This window comes from Telopea speciosissima, chromosome 1 (assembly GCF_018873765.1).
Source record: "Telopea speciosissima isolate NSW1024214 ecotype Mountain lineage chromosome 1, Tspe_v1, whole genome shotgun sequence".
NCBI classification, from domain to species: domain Eukaryota; kingdom Viridiplantae; phylum Streptophyta; class Magnoliopsida; order Proteales; family Proteaceae; genus Telopea; species Telopea speciosissima.
This window is the reverse complement of record NC_057916.1, coordinates 82,857,431-82,873,328: the sequence shown is the minus strand read 5'-3', so window position 1 is coordinate 82,873,328 and position 15,898 is coordinate 82,857,431. Positions and strand designations below refer to the sequence as shown.

Here is a 15,898-nt window from a genome sequence, read left to right as displayed (position 1 = left end):
GCCAAGGAAGGAAGAAAGGATATAAAGAAAAGGACCACCACAATCCCATGAAATGAGGGTGAGGGCCTGAGGCAAAAGGGCTGTAGAAGGGTATTTATGTCATTTCGTATCTAGAATAGGACATTTTATCTCCCCGATGGGTTAGGGTCTGGGTCAGGGGTCAGGGGTCAGGGGTCAGGGTCATTTCTTCCTCAAGGAGCGGGTGGTGTCTTGCGGGTCTTGCACCCCATCTGGACTATGGAATGTGGACACCTGGCCCCTCATTGTCAAAGCATGGGCGGGCCATCACCTGGGCCCCACTCCTACTCTCTCTACCAGATAAGATCTCAACCATCCATCCGGTCTTTTCCTTTGGAGATCGAAAACGCAGTATCTAGAATCCGGATCCCGTGCCTTAATCGACAAGGAAAGAGGAACTAGTCAACTACCAGAGAGAAGAGTTGGTAGTTTCGTAACTGCTGACACCCAACAACAACCGGTAGACCGGTACTTGGTTCGGATTCTGTCACCATCGGTTAATCTTACTTGCCCAATGGGCTTTATGGGTTGGGCCCGAACTCTGAACTGAGCTTAAAAACAAGGTAAAGGCAGGTCTTGGTTAACCGCAATAAAGATTAGGTGCTTTCCAAAAGTGACTTCCACTGGAGACAACTATTTACTAGAGATTCAACCCAAAAAAAAAAAACTATTTACTAGAGATTGAATGACCTGGTAAGCATATCATTCAACGACCACACCTTAGTAGAGTAGTGACACTACCACTCATACCTCCACCAAGGCTCTAAATTAACCATGGTTTTAGGAATCGGAATCGGCCATATTAGGCGATGCATATCGGCCGACACTGATGCTATCCATATTGATGGAATGGTACGGACCAGGGGTAAAACAGTCAAAATAACCTGATTTTTATGGAAAACTAGGAGCAAAACCGCCTGATACAAGCTGATTTATGACAATCTATATCGATGTTGTATCAGTTTCCAGGATGGCTGATACCCATCCAATCCAATACCATGCACTAAATCCATGCTCTAAACCATATGACCATGGATACCTCTGTTTCAAAAGGACCATGATGTGCTCTAACAGACCATGATCACGATTCATGATCCCTTTGGCTGTGTTTGGTATGCACTCTTGGAATAGTTTCTAGATCTACTACACATTCTGAAATCCGATTCTTCTCTATTTTCTCATTTTATAATGCATTCTAGACCCACAATATATTCTGAGAATGCTGCCTATGAATTCAGGGTCAGAAATGCTGTAAACCTCTTATTCTTTAGTGATCCACAAGACTTTAATTGGCTGTCATTACCAAGTATTGAAGCAAGTCATCAGATACTTAGAGTGGTTCATTGATCTTTTCCCATGGCAAGCAAGCCTTCCTTCCCCCTTTATTCTTTGCCCCCATATCTTCACTCTAGTTACCCTGCTATCAGTTTTCAACCAATCCACCTTAGAACCTTGAAGTTATTTGTATGGCAATGTGAGAACTAGTGCACAAGGCAGTCAGAGAGTGGTTGCATAATGGCTATGGCTACGGTACATGTGTTATGCCCAACCTTGGGACTGGGCACTTCCTCGGTTGCAGGTTCACAGCTCCCCCTGGGCTCTTTGGTCGTCAACAGAGCATCTTCGATTGCATACAGAGAGGTGAGGAGAGGCTGTCAGCACATTTGTCAGAGGAAGGCAACACACAAACCGATCCTCAGCAGGCAGCATTCAATTTCATCAGACAGCAACTCTGAACATCAGCCTAGCCCATTTACACCTTCGGAGACCATCAGACAGTTCTATAGTTGCATCAACAATAAGGACCAGAAGGAGCTTAGCGAACTCATCTCAAATGACTGTTTTTTTGAAGACCATTCTTTCATCAAAGCGTTTGAAGGAAAAGAGGTAGAGGTTCCATCCTTTCCTAATACCGCTTTCTCAATCCAACCAGGACAAGCTCGGTTAATACTCAATAGCACACATGGACCTTCCATCTTAATATATAACGACACCTGATGGACTGAGTGCTTGAACTGCTGCTGCAGGAAATAATGCATTTCTTTGAACAGCTCATGGAAAGCATAGGTTCAAACGTAAAATTCAGCATCGAAAGCATTTGTGAAGGAGCTAAACTAACAGTTTGGACAACATGGCACTTAGGTATCACCACTACTCTTCATTCTGCTTTTCTTTTCCCCTCCCTCCACCATCAATTATCTATCTTTATCCTATTTCTGCAACTGCTTTTCGAAGAAAATTAGTTATTCGATATGTTTAGTTGTTTTGAATCTTCTTAGAGTTAAATATATATATCCCATCAGATCTCCTGAGTATTCAAAGGACCATCAACTTGAATCGAAGACTCTGATCCAACAGAACCAAAGATACACTTGAGGGTGTCCATCCACAGGCATCTGCATCTGCATTGGTTTGCCACAAATGGGGGATGGATTCGTAATTATCATTCTCGCCTAGTTTCCAGTGTGGCATCTTCTTTATATATGTGTTTCAATTATAAATGGCTCCGAAATAACAATCTCTGTTTCTGATGCTTGATACAGAGTGGAAAGAGAAACGGATACCTTTCACTAGAGGCTGCAGCTTCTATGAATGTTCAGAACATGGACAAAGGCTCATGATTAAGTAGTAACCAACCTCACTCCATACAAGTTAACACTTTTACCTACCAGAGTTATTTATAAGACAGAAAACTGACAGCCATGACTGTATGCAGAAAAGCTCGAGTCATGATCGAATCACCAATCAAGCCAGGTGTACTGGCACTGGTAACTTCAAAAGCTTACTCCTCTACATCTTTTCAATGGCAATCCCCCCCCCCCCCAAAAAAAGGCCTTAAACTAGAGTTACTTACAATAATGGGAATAATCCCATCATCATAAGCTAGAAAGAGAACTCATTACAGTCTAACTGTAAAAAAGGATGGTCTCAAAAAGGTCCAACCTAACTAACTTCTGGATGATGATCGACATCATATTTTCTCCTTTTCTTTTTTCTTCTTCCCCCCCCCCCCCCCCCAATTCACTACTCTGCATTGATTCTGATGTATGTTTCGAAACTGAGATTCACAGACTCTATTGAAGATGGTCACTCGCATATTTGACAACTTCCCAAGGGCGACAGAGAGTAAGTTAACTAACACTGAAATTTCAAGGCTTCTTAGCTTATCATTCTAAAAAAATTCTGAAACATTAGTGATGATTCCTTCCTGCAGAGTTCCTACTGAGGCCCCATGACACACTAAGTTTGCTACTGAAGATCTACAATATATTCCTTGAGCCTTTAATCTATCCACTTCTAGTTTTCTACATCAACCTCTGGAAACTCGTCTCTCAATCACTAGGTTACATATTCAACATTTTGATCACCGTGTTAAAGATTTTTATCAAATAGAGACAGAAGTAAGCTACTTCATACCATGTCCTACTCGAAGGATTCTAGAGGCAAGTCAAATCACCTTTCAGTCATCATTGCCGCTTGATCCCATTTCCAGCAACAATTAAGAGAACAATAAAAGACCCAAGAACAAGTCAAAGCAGCAGTTTAATGAAGGCAACAATGAACAATGGCCTCAGGCTCAGCTTTTTCATTCATACTAGGTCTCTTTCCATCCCCAAGATCATTATTTTGCTTCTTTGGGACTGAAGCAGACAGTGTCCACAATTTAACAAACTTATTTTACTGCTTCAATTAACCAAGCATTAAAGAATAAAAGAGAAAACTTTAAAGCACAGAGAAGAACAATTACCCCAAGTTCCTCTGATAGGATACATTTGTTTGAGCATGTTCCTTGCAAGGGGTAATGCAGTGGTTCCACACATGTATGTACAAGCAATGCTACTCTTACCTCTTGAAGGTGCACTATACTGATGAGTGTAAAACCTGTGGTCTTGCAGATTGGAATCAAATTTTAATGAGATACATGCATGAGAAAGAATGTTAAAGCAGCTCAGTGATTACTTCTACACATCTAACTAAACTTACATGGGTCATCCTCATCCAAGGAGCAAGGCAAGGATTTGGATGCCATTCAAATTAAGAACGACAACCATTTTCAGTAGTTGTCAAACTAATTTTTTAAATCAACTTAACTTCAATAAAATTATCAATTCTACATAAGCATGCAAGCTACGGATAATCCGATATACTAAATACAATCTCGAAATTGAAAATAGGAAAGAGTGGGGAAAAAAGTTCTCTTCCGTTCTTCAGTAAGTACACAAATTTAGATCGACAAACTGCTTTGAAGCCATGCACATGACCGGGAATTTGCGTTAAAGAACAAAGATCAAATAATAGATTCTACTCCCTCGTCCCTTTTTTTTACTTTCAATCACATTCCCAGTAATCAATTCCAATAAAGGCAGTGCTAAACAATAGCAAAGCATTAATTGACCTAAATATCTGATTTTAACAAATCCATGAGCTGAGAGTGCATGAAGAAGAAGAATTAGAAGGCTTATTCTCATACCTTGAAGTTCCGAAGCAAATGATGGAAGAGAGAATGTGGAATTGGACGTTTCATCTGTTTGCGACATTCCAGGAGGAAAAGGGAAATTCCTGAAACTAGAAAGAGAATCAGGACCATTTCCGTACTTATCAGTTATCAAGGGCTTTTTGGTCATAGAGAAACCCTTTCTCCTCCCTTCTTTCTTTTACTTCTCTGCCTATTTCTTCCTCCCTTCCAGTTGAGTCTTCCGTCGAGGGTGTTTGGTTATATAGTCTGATAGGGTTAGCCCGTCCGGTGGAAAATGAACTGGGTACGTACGTTCGACAGGTTCAGAAATCAAAACTTGGTTAACCCTGTCCCGTTTGTGTTTGTGTCTCTTCTTTGATTCGTTCTAAGAACTCCAACTTCGTTTACTTCTTCGATCGCACCTAAACCCTTCAGGCTTCAATGGAAGTGTTCTCTCCTTCCTAAATCCAAAATTAACTCCATCTAGCCCTCTCTACCCAGTCATGAACTCTCTGCAATTGCTCACTAGTTGCCTTGATCCATCTTCTTTTCACACGTCCTCGCCCTCCATCTTCACCTCCCGTCAACTGTTCAACTGCAAAACCTTAAATCCCAGCTTCAAGAATAGAACCCGCTACGGTAATGTTATACGATCGGTCCTCCAATGGAACAGAAAACCTGAATTAGCCGGAGAGACTCCCCGTGTTGTCGTCATCACATCCGGTAAAGGTGGTGTTGGCAAGACCACCACTACCGCCAATATCGGCCTCTCCCTTGCTCGTCTGGGCTTCTCCGTCGTCGCCATTGACGCCGATGTTGGTCTCCGCAATCTCGACCTCCTCCTCGGCCTCGAGAACCGAGTCAATTACACTGCCGTTGAGGTCCTCAATGGCGATTGCCGCCTTGACCAGGCGCTAGTCCGCGACAAGCGTTGGTCCAACTTTGAGCTTCTCTGTATTTCGAAGCCTCGATCTAAGATCCCACTTGGGTTCGGCGGAAAAGCTCTAATTTGGGTTGTGGATGCCTTAAAAGTCCGCCAAGAAGGTTGCCCAGATTTCATTCTCATTGACTGTCCTGCGGGCATTGATGCTGGGTTCATTACTGCTATAACTCCGGCCAATGAAGCAATCCTTGTCACCACTCCCGACATTACCAGCTTGAGAGATGCCGACCGGGTAACAGGTTTGCTCGAATGTGATGGAATCAAGGATGTTAAGATGATTGTAAACCGAGTTCGGACGGATTTGATTAGAGGAGAGGATATGATGTCAATTCTCGATGTTCAGGAAATGTTGGGGTTGGCTCTGTTAGGAGCGATTCCTGATGATGCCGAGGTAATTCGGAGTACGAATAGGGGGTACCCACTTGTATTGAATAAGCAGCCGACATTGGCTGGACTAGCGTTTGAGCAAGCGGCATGGAGGCTTGTTGAGCAGGATAGCATGACGGCTGTCATGATGGAGGAGGAACCCAAAAGGCGCGGCTTTTTCTCCTTCTTTGGAGGTTAGCAGATAGCAACTGAACTCACTTCAACTGGTGCTTCTCAACTTCTGCAATTCTTTGGATTCCAGTGATTAGAACGTCTGGGCTTTGTCGAGTGCGAGTAATATGTTTGGGTTTTTGCCAGCAGCTAAGTTGTTCGGAGAGTGGTTTAAGTGAGAGGCAATGTTCAGAGATTGTGTAAACTTTGTCTTCCTTCCACTTTTATTTGCTATCATGGTTTGGGTAGACGGGCTAATAAATGAACTGATGTATGTAGCTTCCTGCAGATCTCATCTATGCATCGTGCACTTCCATTGGAAGTATTCTAATATGAAATATTTTTTGTTGCAACCATTCTAAGAATTACTAATACATTATGGTTTTAAGGAAGAAGGGTGATCTTATTTTCTCTAGAGAGTACAGAGTACAGACCCCTGTTTATAACTTATGGGTTTTTTTTTTCTCCTCATTTTTAGATGACCTGCAAACACCTTTTAAAAAAAATCAACTATCATTCTTTTTTTAAATGCAGAAGTTAATAAGGGAGTAGTTATGGTATTCTTGACTAATCAGGATCTTGGTTTCTGCCCCTAGAAAAGTGTTCTAACTTTGCACATCATTTATGGGTTTCAGTACATTGTATCAGCTTACTGCTCCAGATTTGTGAGTTGCCTGGAGCATATTCCGGAGCTTTCCTTATAGAGTTATTACTTCTCCATTCTACAAAAATCTTAATCCATTTACCTCTTAGCTGCTTATGAAGAACTGATAACCCTTCTAACCTTAGTAGATTGGACAATTTGTTTGTCAAGGGCATCTAATTGACAAACTAGGCAAACCCAGACACTCTCAAACCAGAACATAATAAACCATAATCTATTCCTTTTCTGGTAACTTTTACTTGGACACCTCACAACTGGTGATCATTCTCCATCATGAGCATGGCTTATCATTTCCATATGGAGGTAAATAGCTTTTGTTATGTTTAAATATGTAATGGTGGCAATTGGGAAACTAAAGAAATCTTGCAGTGTTACTATAATATCATAGAGAAACCTCACAATTGGTTTAACAATGTCCGCTCCCAGCTGGCAAACTAGTAGAGCTATTATCATTTCGGGTTGGGTTTTCTCTAACCAGTGGTACCTGAAACATTACAATTTCTTGGTAGTTTCTCAATTACTGGTGATGAACGTGGGTCTTTCTTTCCCATAATTGCTCTAGTTCTAGTCTCCTTTACTTTGGTTTTGTGTCATTTATGGATGTAGCTCCTTGTCCAGTATTGCTGTAGATTGCTATGTGGAGTCTTTGAATCTCATTGTGTTAGTTGCAGGCTGTTTTGTGGTTTAATGATGTTTGCTACTCTGGTTGTAGTCAACCTAAAATGGCCTGGCATTGCTTATGCCATAATCCATCAAATTAGCAATTTGATTTTGGTATTACTTACTGTTCTGTCAACCCTGTGATCCAGGACTCAATTAGCTTTTGAGTCCACGTAGTTAAATAGGGTAAGATATTTTGACATTGATATTCAAAATTTCAAATTCATACAATAGTGTTAAGGATGTCTACTTGTGTTTGCCTAAGGTATTTGCTGAACTGAGGAAACATTTCATGGGAAAAGGGCGCTGAAGAGAGCTGCTCCACTGTTCCAAAAACTTTTCATATAAAGGCATGGCCTCCCGTGTATATTGAAGCATCCCTGCAATAGTCCTTTGCACCCTCTTGGTAGTCCCAGATTGTTTTTCAATACCTGCAAACGTAGATGGAGAAATACACACAAATAATCAATAGAAACTAGAAAGTAACCCGCACCCCCCAACCCCGTGCACATTAAAAAAAGACCCTTCGAATCAAACAAACCATCTTAAAATGTAGTCAATAGTAACCTTCATGGAATCGAATCATTCCACCCAAAGAGGGCAAAAAAAAAAAAGGATCTAATCGGCCAACTTGTCTACAAATTAAATGAAAAATGACAAATTCTCAGCTGCTTGAACTCCCATGATCCAAATTGAGCCTTACAGACATAATAAGTGAGATGCGTATCCTCAGTGTCATTGTGGGTGCCCTAAGCCCTAATCAGACAAGCCGCCAAACCTTAACTGCATTTGGGCACCATGGCTCAGGCAACAGCTGAGAATGCTGCCCATGACCCAGAAGAGAAATATCGAGACTGTTCGGTTGCACGAATATTGTAGTCTTTTGCTGCTGCAATTTTTGCACTGGACATGTGGCATCCATGTTTTTTTTCTGCAGTGTGCGTATTTACAGAGATAACAGTCCTTTTGAAACCCAACTTCAACAACCTCAGCTGACAGCCATGGGAACCTGCTTCACCATATCATCCTGCTCCCTTGCACCATAATTCCCACGAGTGATTCATTTTGCAGCCAAAAATCAAGAATTTGGTTGAGATGTATCCACTGATTTCTCTTGCAATTCCTGGAGTAGCCTTGGGCCTATGGTTGTGACGTCACCTGATCACATAAACATCACACAAGTCTTATCAGTTCCTCTTGTTTGATGATAGATAACAGCAGCTGGTTATACAACCATCATGAAGCTAGAAAACCTGCACCGAGAGTTAACACAATGACTTCTCGATTGGGATTGATAAATATCTCAAGCGCCAGCTTTTCTACCACATCCTCCTAGCAAGTGCATAGACCATATCATACTATTAACTTGTTAGCATAAGAAGGCAGTACAAGGTTAAACAAGTTGCATGAGCATACAAATAGGTTGCTTCCCAGTGTGAGTTTCTTCATGTATGCAAAAAAAATTTGTTACTTTTCTAGTTGAGTAGATCTTACATTCAACCGGGTTTCTCAGTAGCTGCTTATTGACAAATCAATGAATCTTTTGAGCAAAATTTTCTTTTAGTTTCTGACATTACTATTCATGGAAGATTTAGGAACAGCAATTCTGCCATACCAGAGAAGGGATGTACTCGGCTGATGGTTTGATAATAGAACTAGCTAGATCTCTTCCAGTAACATTCCAAGTGTTTGTCTCTCTAGCAGCATATATCTGAGATCATAAAATAAATTAATCGGTAATGGGCCTAACGCCTGTAGCTGCTAGAAAGAAGATGAAAAGCCTATGAGTTGATGCCTGTGTAATCACTACTCGATCTGCATCACTGAAGGCAGATGCAAAATCCTTCATGAATGCTGCTAGACGGCTGCATAAGTGATCAAAATCATAATCTAGTCAGATCATAAATGGAGCTGCCTAAGGTATCTAGTAACTGGAGGACCTACACTATAATTATGCATATAATTTTCTCAGTATAATCCAGGTTAAAACCTGAAAGTATGTGGCTGAAATATCACCCATAAAGCCATAGACGGGAACTTTTGGCGGGCCGCTTGAAGAACTGCATGAACTTCAGTGGGATGGTGTGCATAGTCATCATAGATTCGGCACCCATTTATCTTACCAATCATCTGAAATCGTCTTGAAATACCCAAGAAGTTGTTCAAGTGCAATCCCAGACAGTTTAGTGTATCTTTAGTTAGCTTTTGATCACTAACCAGTGCTTTTATTGTAGCTATAACCTGCAGTCATAACAATAGATATAGGTATAAGACTGAACTTACAAAATGGGATCACAAGAAATACAAAAGCAATTTGTCAGTTTTGGACATCATATTTTCAGCCATAACACAGTCGTAAAAATGAGAGCGGAATTTTATAAAATGACTGGAAGGACATGTGAATGATACAACATTAATTAAGAAAAACATGAGCTAAGATTTGTCCCACGTGAAATAAGATAAAATCCTGGAAAACCTGAAAATTCTTTCCCCAAGGATAGAAGTCATGAAACCAAGGAAATCCTTTACTCACGGCTAATGAATTGAGTACATTATGAACTCCAGGTAGTTGTAGGCTGATGTATTCCACTGGACACCCCCTGTGATACTGCAAGCAAGCAAGCAATAATAGTTAACTTAGGCAATTTTGGATGAAAACTAACAAATTTATTATCCAAAAGTTAGATTCACAACAAGGGGGGGAGGGGAAAGAACCTATAGTAGTAAAATAAGTACAAGAGAACAATATATTAACAATGCCAACAATAACTATCATTATCTTCCAATTCATTCTCTGTTCAAACCCATCAGTGCTCTACAATGCTTGAAGTAGTGCTAAGGTGGTGAACCAAGAAAAAAAAATAGTGGTGAAGTGATCACACAACCAACTCCTTCATGGTAGTACAGAAGCATAAGAGGAAAAGAAAATAACTACAAGTACAAAGAAAAGATGGGCTAAAGTCCCAGAAGAAATCCAGGATTATCACAACATACATAACAAATCTTGAGAAGGAACAGTAACATGCAAATGCATTAAGCCACCAACTAATTGTTAAATTGGAAATACTAATGGGAATAAACTCTTGTTTGAGAGAGAAAAATATTTAAAATTTGCAAAATTATTTGATTTGTATAAATGGTCTATAGATCTCCAAAAGAAAAAAAAAAATAGACATTTAGGGCACTTACAAGTACATAATCGCTACCCCCTTGTAAATTTGGACGAATTGAAGACGCATGCCATTCATTAAAATCTGAAATTCCATAAGTAGATAGTCTGTAGCCACCACGGGTTAGCTGTGTGCTTTGCATCCACAGAGCCTGGTCTGATAAACATCCCTGCCTTGTGTTACACAACAAGGAATATGCACCTTCACTGTGTTGTCCCTTGCAAAATGAATTATAACATTAGAAGCTAAAGTAGATACATCTTGGTTTCTCAACTTCTTCAGATTGATCTGATTTCAGAACTCCATGATAAACTTAATAGGCAGTTCATGTCATATTGACAGCCCCGGCTGTGGACCTTTTAACATGAACTCCATGATCCAGACACCTTGACTTTATATAAGTGGGATACAGAAGCAAGAGTTTCATGATTAATCACCACATTATCAAACCTATTCTATTGATAAGTATGGCTTTGGATAGAGCTGATTGGAGAAAAGGATCCATGTAGCCAACCCCATTTAGTTGGGATAAGGCTGGGTTGAGTTTATTAAAACTGTTCTATTCAGTGACTATACACTAAAAATAAATGCAGGTTACATGTTACCTCTGATGATGCTCAGTTCTAACCTAGGAAAGTTAATTTTGTACATCAAAACATGTATATGTTTTCTATTTAATGAGTAAACAACATCATACCTATCCCCACATAAAATGAGATGTCCACCCAACCTGATCTTCTTCAAAAACCTCCTGAATGTATTTATTACTGCTTCCTATTGACAGGAAATGCAATAATCCAAATTAAGGATAAACAACACAGCAATGCAATCTTATAGTACAAGTGAAAAGAGTGCAATGTTTATCAAACCTCATCCTGGAAAATGTCAACATGCTCCCATTCCATATTTGTTATCACCACAATGTAAGGCGATAATCCCAGAAAACATCCATCATATTCGTCAGCCTATTGTGGGTACCAAATAGTGTGTACATCATCAGTATATAAAAAAATTTGCAAAAGATATTAGCATTTAGCAATGACCAAATAAGGATCATTTAGAAGATCTCATGCTAACCAACATCTTACCATCTGACCACGGCAAAAGAAATGAACTACTACTGCAAGCTCAAAATACATCTAGCATTTTGGTGCAGGTAAAAAAAAGTGGAATATGTCCCAAAGAAAATTAAATACTGACGGCATTAAGAAAACAAGAATCAGGATTTTCAGATCTTTAACTTGGCAGGTAATAGTCAAAACTTTTTTTATGAACTGCAATTTTAGGTTTATATTGGAAATTGAAATGTACCTTCAATTTTATGACACGAAAAAATGTTGGAGCAGATCCAGAATATCATGTTCAAACTAAAACAAATTGCTAAAAGTCTTGACAAAAATCAAGAACCTTCCTTGCGTTTATGTAAACATAGAGGCACGACATCAAAATTCAGTTTGTCCTACAGATTCAGACCTACCCTCAGAAATGAAAATACACACCTCCAAGACAAAATTCTCCCCACAGCCAGCAATCATATTTCCTCCTTGAAACTGAAGGTGCAGGGGGTGTTTTGGGGGGGGAGATGAAAAGATCAGCATATCATTTTTACATTAGAGAGAGACAGACTCATATAAGTAGTTATTCTATAACTCCACACAAAAGAAGAGCAGAGGTTAACAGCAATAATACAGTTCACTGACATAAAGGAACAATTCATAAAAGATCTGTTAGATTGACAATACATTCATCATTTCAGGGGGAAAAAAAGAAAGAAAGAAATGCACCTTCTGAATGGAAATTAACATTTCTTCTACTCACCACAGCGGATAGAGGAATACCTGAGGAACATGTGCTCCAACTATAGCAGTTAGATCATCTCCCATTGCACTCAAAACATATGCCAGCATACTAGCAGTTGTACTCTTGCCTGCAATTATTAACTATCCCAAATGTACATCAGAGCAGAAGAACTCTAATATGAAATAAGAGTGCACTGCTTCATGATCAACAGGAATTGATTTAAAGCTTTAAAGCATAAGAGAATCACTAGAAGATTTATTCTGTTTATTGCACCTAAAGAAAATATTCTGTTTAACAGGAAACCAAAATAAGCATTATTATGAACTCAACAGATTTCAAGAAAGCCTCATTAAAACTGGGGTGAATCCTGTTCAAACCATTGCACTCTATCTAAGTTCTTTGGCCTTGGTTTAGCACATTCAATTTGCATGACATCACTATCCCCTTGGTGCCATCATCATTCTTACAATAAATTCTTGTTATGTAGCCTTCTAGAAATTTCCTTGCCTTTTCTTTTAATTTGATTAATAAGCAAAAGAACATCCAAATAAACATTATCATTCCATATGCATACAATAGGGTTAGTAATCATGCACATGTTCTTTTTTTTTTTCATGGGCTTGTGAACTATTTAGGGAACCAAGAACAACTACTGCACAACATGTTGATGGTATGTAAATTCAATAATGGATACTTTCATCCCAAGTGCATCAAAGAAACAGAGCTGGTGAGTCGCATCACTCATTGAAAGCATACAAGATATTAAAAGCAAGAGAGTAAACTTAAGCCGGAGTGGAATGTGATTACCATGGGTACCACTAACAGCAATAAGATCGTGATGCTCCGTTATCTTTCCCAACCAGTAATCTCTCTTGTACCTGAATAGAGCAGAGACACCCACTAGAATTACCAATAATTTTATTCCCACCTAATATGAGTATGGCTAACCCAATTCATAATAGGAAAGAGAAGATTTAATATAAAGACAAAGCTCACAGTACAGTAAACAAATCTGATTATCCTGAAATTAATTACTAAATGTCCAAACAGATACTAACACAGGTACTCCAATAGATTTAGCGTACAAAATCTCCACATTCGCTGGTGGAATGGCGCTGGAGACAACAATCGCATTCGGCAAACCTAATCTATCGTTCCTATGGATATTGGATTTCGAGTGCCCTAAATACAAGCGAGCACCAGCTTCTTGCAATCCATCCACGAAGCTGTTCCATAAAATATCAGAGCCGCTGACCTCCATGCCCTGGAGATAAACTCACAACCATCAACATCTTATACTTGGAGAAAATTCCACCAGTATGACATAGTGACTCGCTCATTTAAACCCATTGTCAGAAGAATAATAAATCGAAGTATAACGTAAAAGATTAGGGCTCCGATGAACATACTTGTTTGAGCGCAAGCATGGCGAGAGCGGACAAACCACAGCCTCCAATGCCTACGAAGTGAACCCAACCCTTGTCGCTCTGATTATCGGAGTTGGACAGAGGTTGAGTCCTATTCGGTGTATGATCAGCAGAGACTGAGACTCTCTTCTCTCTCTGTGTCAAAGCGTATGAGTTGAAACGCTCGGTTCCGCCTCTGCGAAGGAAATGTAGCGGCGAGTAGAGGTTTAGAGCGTCAGAAGGAAGTTTCCGAGTAGATTTCACCGGACCATGCACGGAGTTAGTCGGCGCAGATAGCGCGGGAATTTCCATTGCTGCAGTTTTCTCTTGCTGACAACTTGACAAGGCCTGCTCGAAGCTTTAGCTCAAGCTCAAGCTTAAGCAATCCAACCGGCAACCAGGGTTTAAAAAGCTGGAATCGGATCCGGATCGAAGAATCGTTCCAGAATCGGTAAAAATCGGCGTTTCTAATACAGGATCGAACTGATCTGGACCAGTCTCTTCCCAATCTGATCCAATCGCCCGGAATTGAGATCGGTTCAAATCGGCTGATCTGATCCGATTTTCAAAGACCCATATCTCTTGACCTTTTAGTGAGAGTGTCAATTGGTTCGGTTTGAGTTATTCAGTTCAGTTTGGTTCAAGATATAAGATGCAGAAGCTAAAATCAAGAATATGAACACATTTCCAAAATCAAATCCCAAATCCAACTAACAGACCATATGATCATGAGTTGTGCCTCCTGACCTTTTAGTACGAGGTTCAATTGATTCGGTTTCAATTATTTGGTTCAATTTTGATTCTGTTCAAAACCCAAATGTCTACATCCCTTATGCAAGCCAAGCTTCAATGCTGTTGTCTATTTCTTAAATTGCTTTGCTTGCAATGAGAGCTCTCAGAACCTGATATGCAAACCAAAGCTCATGAAAGATTTGTGCAGAATGTCTTATCAACTAAAGATCTCCTGCCGATGGTGGTGGTGTTGAGACCTTCAACAGAAGAAGAAGAGAGTGGTGTTTTATTTTTAACTTGAAATTAATGTTTTGTCTATCAGATCACGTGCTCATTAAAGAGCAAGAGTGAATGCAATTTCAATTTCAAAATTGAAAGAGCTTCTCACCTATTTCAGAATTCATTGAAATTTGATTTCTATTTCATTGAAATAAGGTGCAAAAATCAAACTAAACAACTTTTGAAATAGAGACCATCTCATGAAATTGAAACAGAAATCATACCAAATCAAGTCGAAGTCATCGGAGGTGGAGATGGGAACGAAGAGGAGCAAAAATGTCAGAAAAAAAGCAGGTAATGAGGGAAGCAACTGTTTTTGGTAGTTTCTTAATACCCATCTTTATTTTGAGTAAATTCGTTAAACAAATGATTAAATAAATACTTTAGTAAATCAAAACTCATTTTTTAGTATTCTTGTTATTTTCCTTGTTTAAAAGAGAAATTTTTTCCTCTTTTGAAGAAGGAGAGAATCCCACAGCTAAGATGTCATAACGACCTTCCCCCTTATATATGAATGTCGAACTACTCTTTTCACTGTTTTAGGAGATCCATCTAAGTGATACAACCCATGTATGAAGAGATTCTCTCTTCGTTGTGGGTGACAAAAAACATAATCCTTTTTAAAATGCCCATATAGCATATTAGCATATACATCGTTTCTCTTAATTAAATTTTAAATCTACATCTTAAGTTTTATCGAGATGAACTAATTATGTATTACATAATTATTATATTATATGAATCATCTAATCCCAATTTTTTATTATCACATTCGCAGGTCACGTAGATTGACCAATTTATAGCACATTCTCTATCTATGTATTAACTTATCCTAACTATGTATTATAATAATTTAATAATTTAGTTAGTCTATTAAATCAGTGAGAAATTTTAGACAATGTGAATCATATTATTGAGAGTAAATGTGGATGATAAAATGAAATATATACATTAAGGAGATAATATGACAATAGTTATTATGCAATACATGGTTAGGTTATCTTAACACGTAGTAAGAGGTAAATTGAAAGATAATATGGGGGAAAAAAGAGAAGAAAATGTGTCACTGGAGATAATCTAAATATTTTAAAAAACTAATAGAGAAGGAGATGTAAAACTTTGCAATTCTAATGAACACAACCTCTTGCCAGTGGAATGGATCTATGTTTTTTTTTTTGAGGTTGGGGCGGGGGGGTGGAGGAGGGGAATGTGCCTAATTGGGCGAGTTGGCTA

The 15,898-nt window shown here is 39.2% G+C and overlaps 3 protein-coding genes across 8 annotated transcripts; 2 read left to right on the top strand and 1 right to left on the bottom strand.

Moving 5' to 3' along the window:
• Window positions 1-1,482: 1,482 nt before the first annotated feature.
• On the top strand, window positions 1,483-3,437 carry LOC122642878. The gene is made up of 6 exons (XM_043836486.1): window positions 1,483-1,905; window positions 2,046-2,160; window positions 2,562-2,643; window positions 2,735-2,786; window positions 3,090-3,144; window positions 3,233-3,437. The coding sequence occupies exons 1-6, from the start codon at window positions 1,534-1,536 to the stop codon at window positions 3,409-3,411; spliced, it is 855 nt and encodes a 284-aa protein (XP_043692421.1). The 5' UTR covers window positions 1,483-1,533; the 3' UTR covers window positions 3,412-3,437.
• A 1,540-nt stretch (window positions 3,438-4,977) lies between these two features.
• Window positions 4,978-6,044, top strand: LOC122667532 (putative septum site-determining protein minD homolog, chloroplastic). The gene has a single exon (XM_043863836.1). It carries the CDS (start codon window positions 4,978-4,980, stop codon window positions 5,980-5,982), a length of 1,005 nt encoding a protein of 334 aa, XP_043719771.1. The 3' UTR covers window positions 5,983-6,044.
• Window positions 6,045-7,199: 1,155 nt separating this feature from the next.
• LOC122667509 (UDP-N-acetylmuramate--L-alanine ligase-like) lies at window positions 7,200-13,976 on the bottom strand. Of its 6 annotated transcripts, XR_006333806.1 has the most exons (15): window positions 13,658-13,976; window positions 13,307-13,512; window positions 13,056-13,126; window positions 12,287-12,375; window positions 11,948-11,998; window positions 11,318-11,413; window positions 11,146-11,222; window positions 10,468-10,654; window positions 9,812-9,886; window positions 9,269-9,519; window positions 9,074-9,143; window positions 8,894-8,989; window positions 8,532-8,610; window positions 7,957-8,436; window positions 7,200-7,262 (listed from the first exon to the last, which is right to left on the bottom strand). XR_006333806.1 is itself a non-coding variant. In XM_043863791.1 (14 exons), the coding sequence occupies exons 1-14, from the start codon at window positions 13,964-13,966 to the stop codon at window positions 8,357-8,359; spliced, it is 1,737 nt and encodes a 578-aa protein (XP_043719726.1). In that variant the 5' UTR covers window positions 13,967-13,976; the 3' UTR covers window positions 7,860-8,356. The 6 variants fall into 6 exon arrangements, 4 of the variants coding, with proteins under 4 accessions (XP_043719726.1, XP_043719739.1, XP_043719756.1 ...); XM_043863791.1 differs by lacking the exon at window positions 7,200-7,262 and having other exon boundaries at window positions 7,860-8,436; XM_043863804.1 differs by lacking the exon at window positions 7,200-7,262 and having other exon boundaries at window positions 7,860-8,436; window positions 13,334-13,512.
• Window positions 13,977-15,898: the final 1,922 nt, after the last annotated feature.

What these genes read in the sequence shown, in the direction of transcription:
- LOC122667509 (XM_043863791.1), bottom strand. Translation starts at nt 13,966, where the DNA reads ATGGAAATTCCCGCGCTATCTGCGCCGACTAACTCCGTGCATGGTCCG. An exon ending in TGCTGTTAGTGGTACCCATG is followed by an intron (nt 12,376 to 13,055) that starts GTAATCACATTC and finishes TAATAATTGCAG; the next exon opens with GCAAGAGTACAACTGCTAGT. An exon ending in TTGGAGCACATGTTCCTCAG is followed by an intron (nt 11,999 to 12,286) that starts GTATTCCTCTAT and finishes CTGCACCTTCAG; the next exon opens with TTTCAAGGAGGAAATATGAT.
- LOC122642878 (XM_043836486.1), top strand. Translation starts at nt 1,534, where the DNA reads ATGGCTATGGCTACGGTACATGTGTTATGCCCAACCTTGGGACTGGGC. An exon ending in AAGCGTTTGAAGGAAAAGAG is followed by an intron (nt 1,906 to 2,045) that starts GTAGAGGTTCCA and finishes CTGCTGCTGCAG; the next exon opens with GAAATAATGCATTTCTTTGA. An exon ending in GGACAAAGGCTCATGATTAA is followed by an intron (nt 2,644 to 2,734) that starts GTAGTAACCAAC and finishes GACTGTATGCAG; the next exon opens with AAAAGCTCGAGTCATGATCG.
- LOC122667532 (XM_043863836.1), top strand. Translation starts at nt 4,978, where the DNA reads ATGAACTCTCTGCAATTGCTCACTAGTTGCCTTGATCCATCTTCTTTT.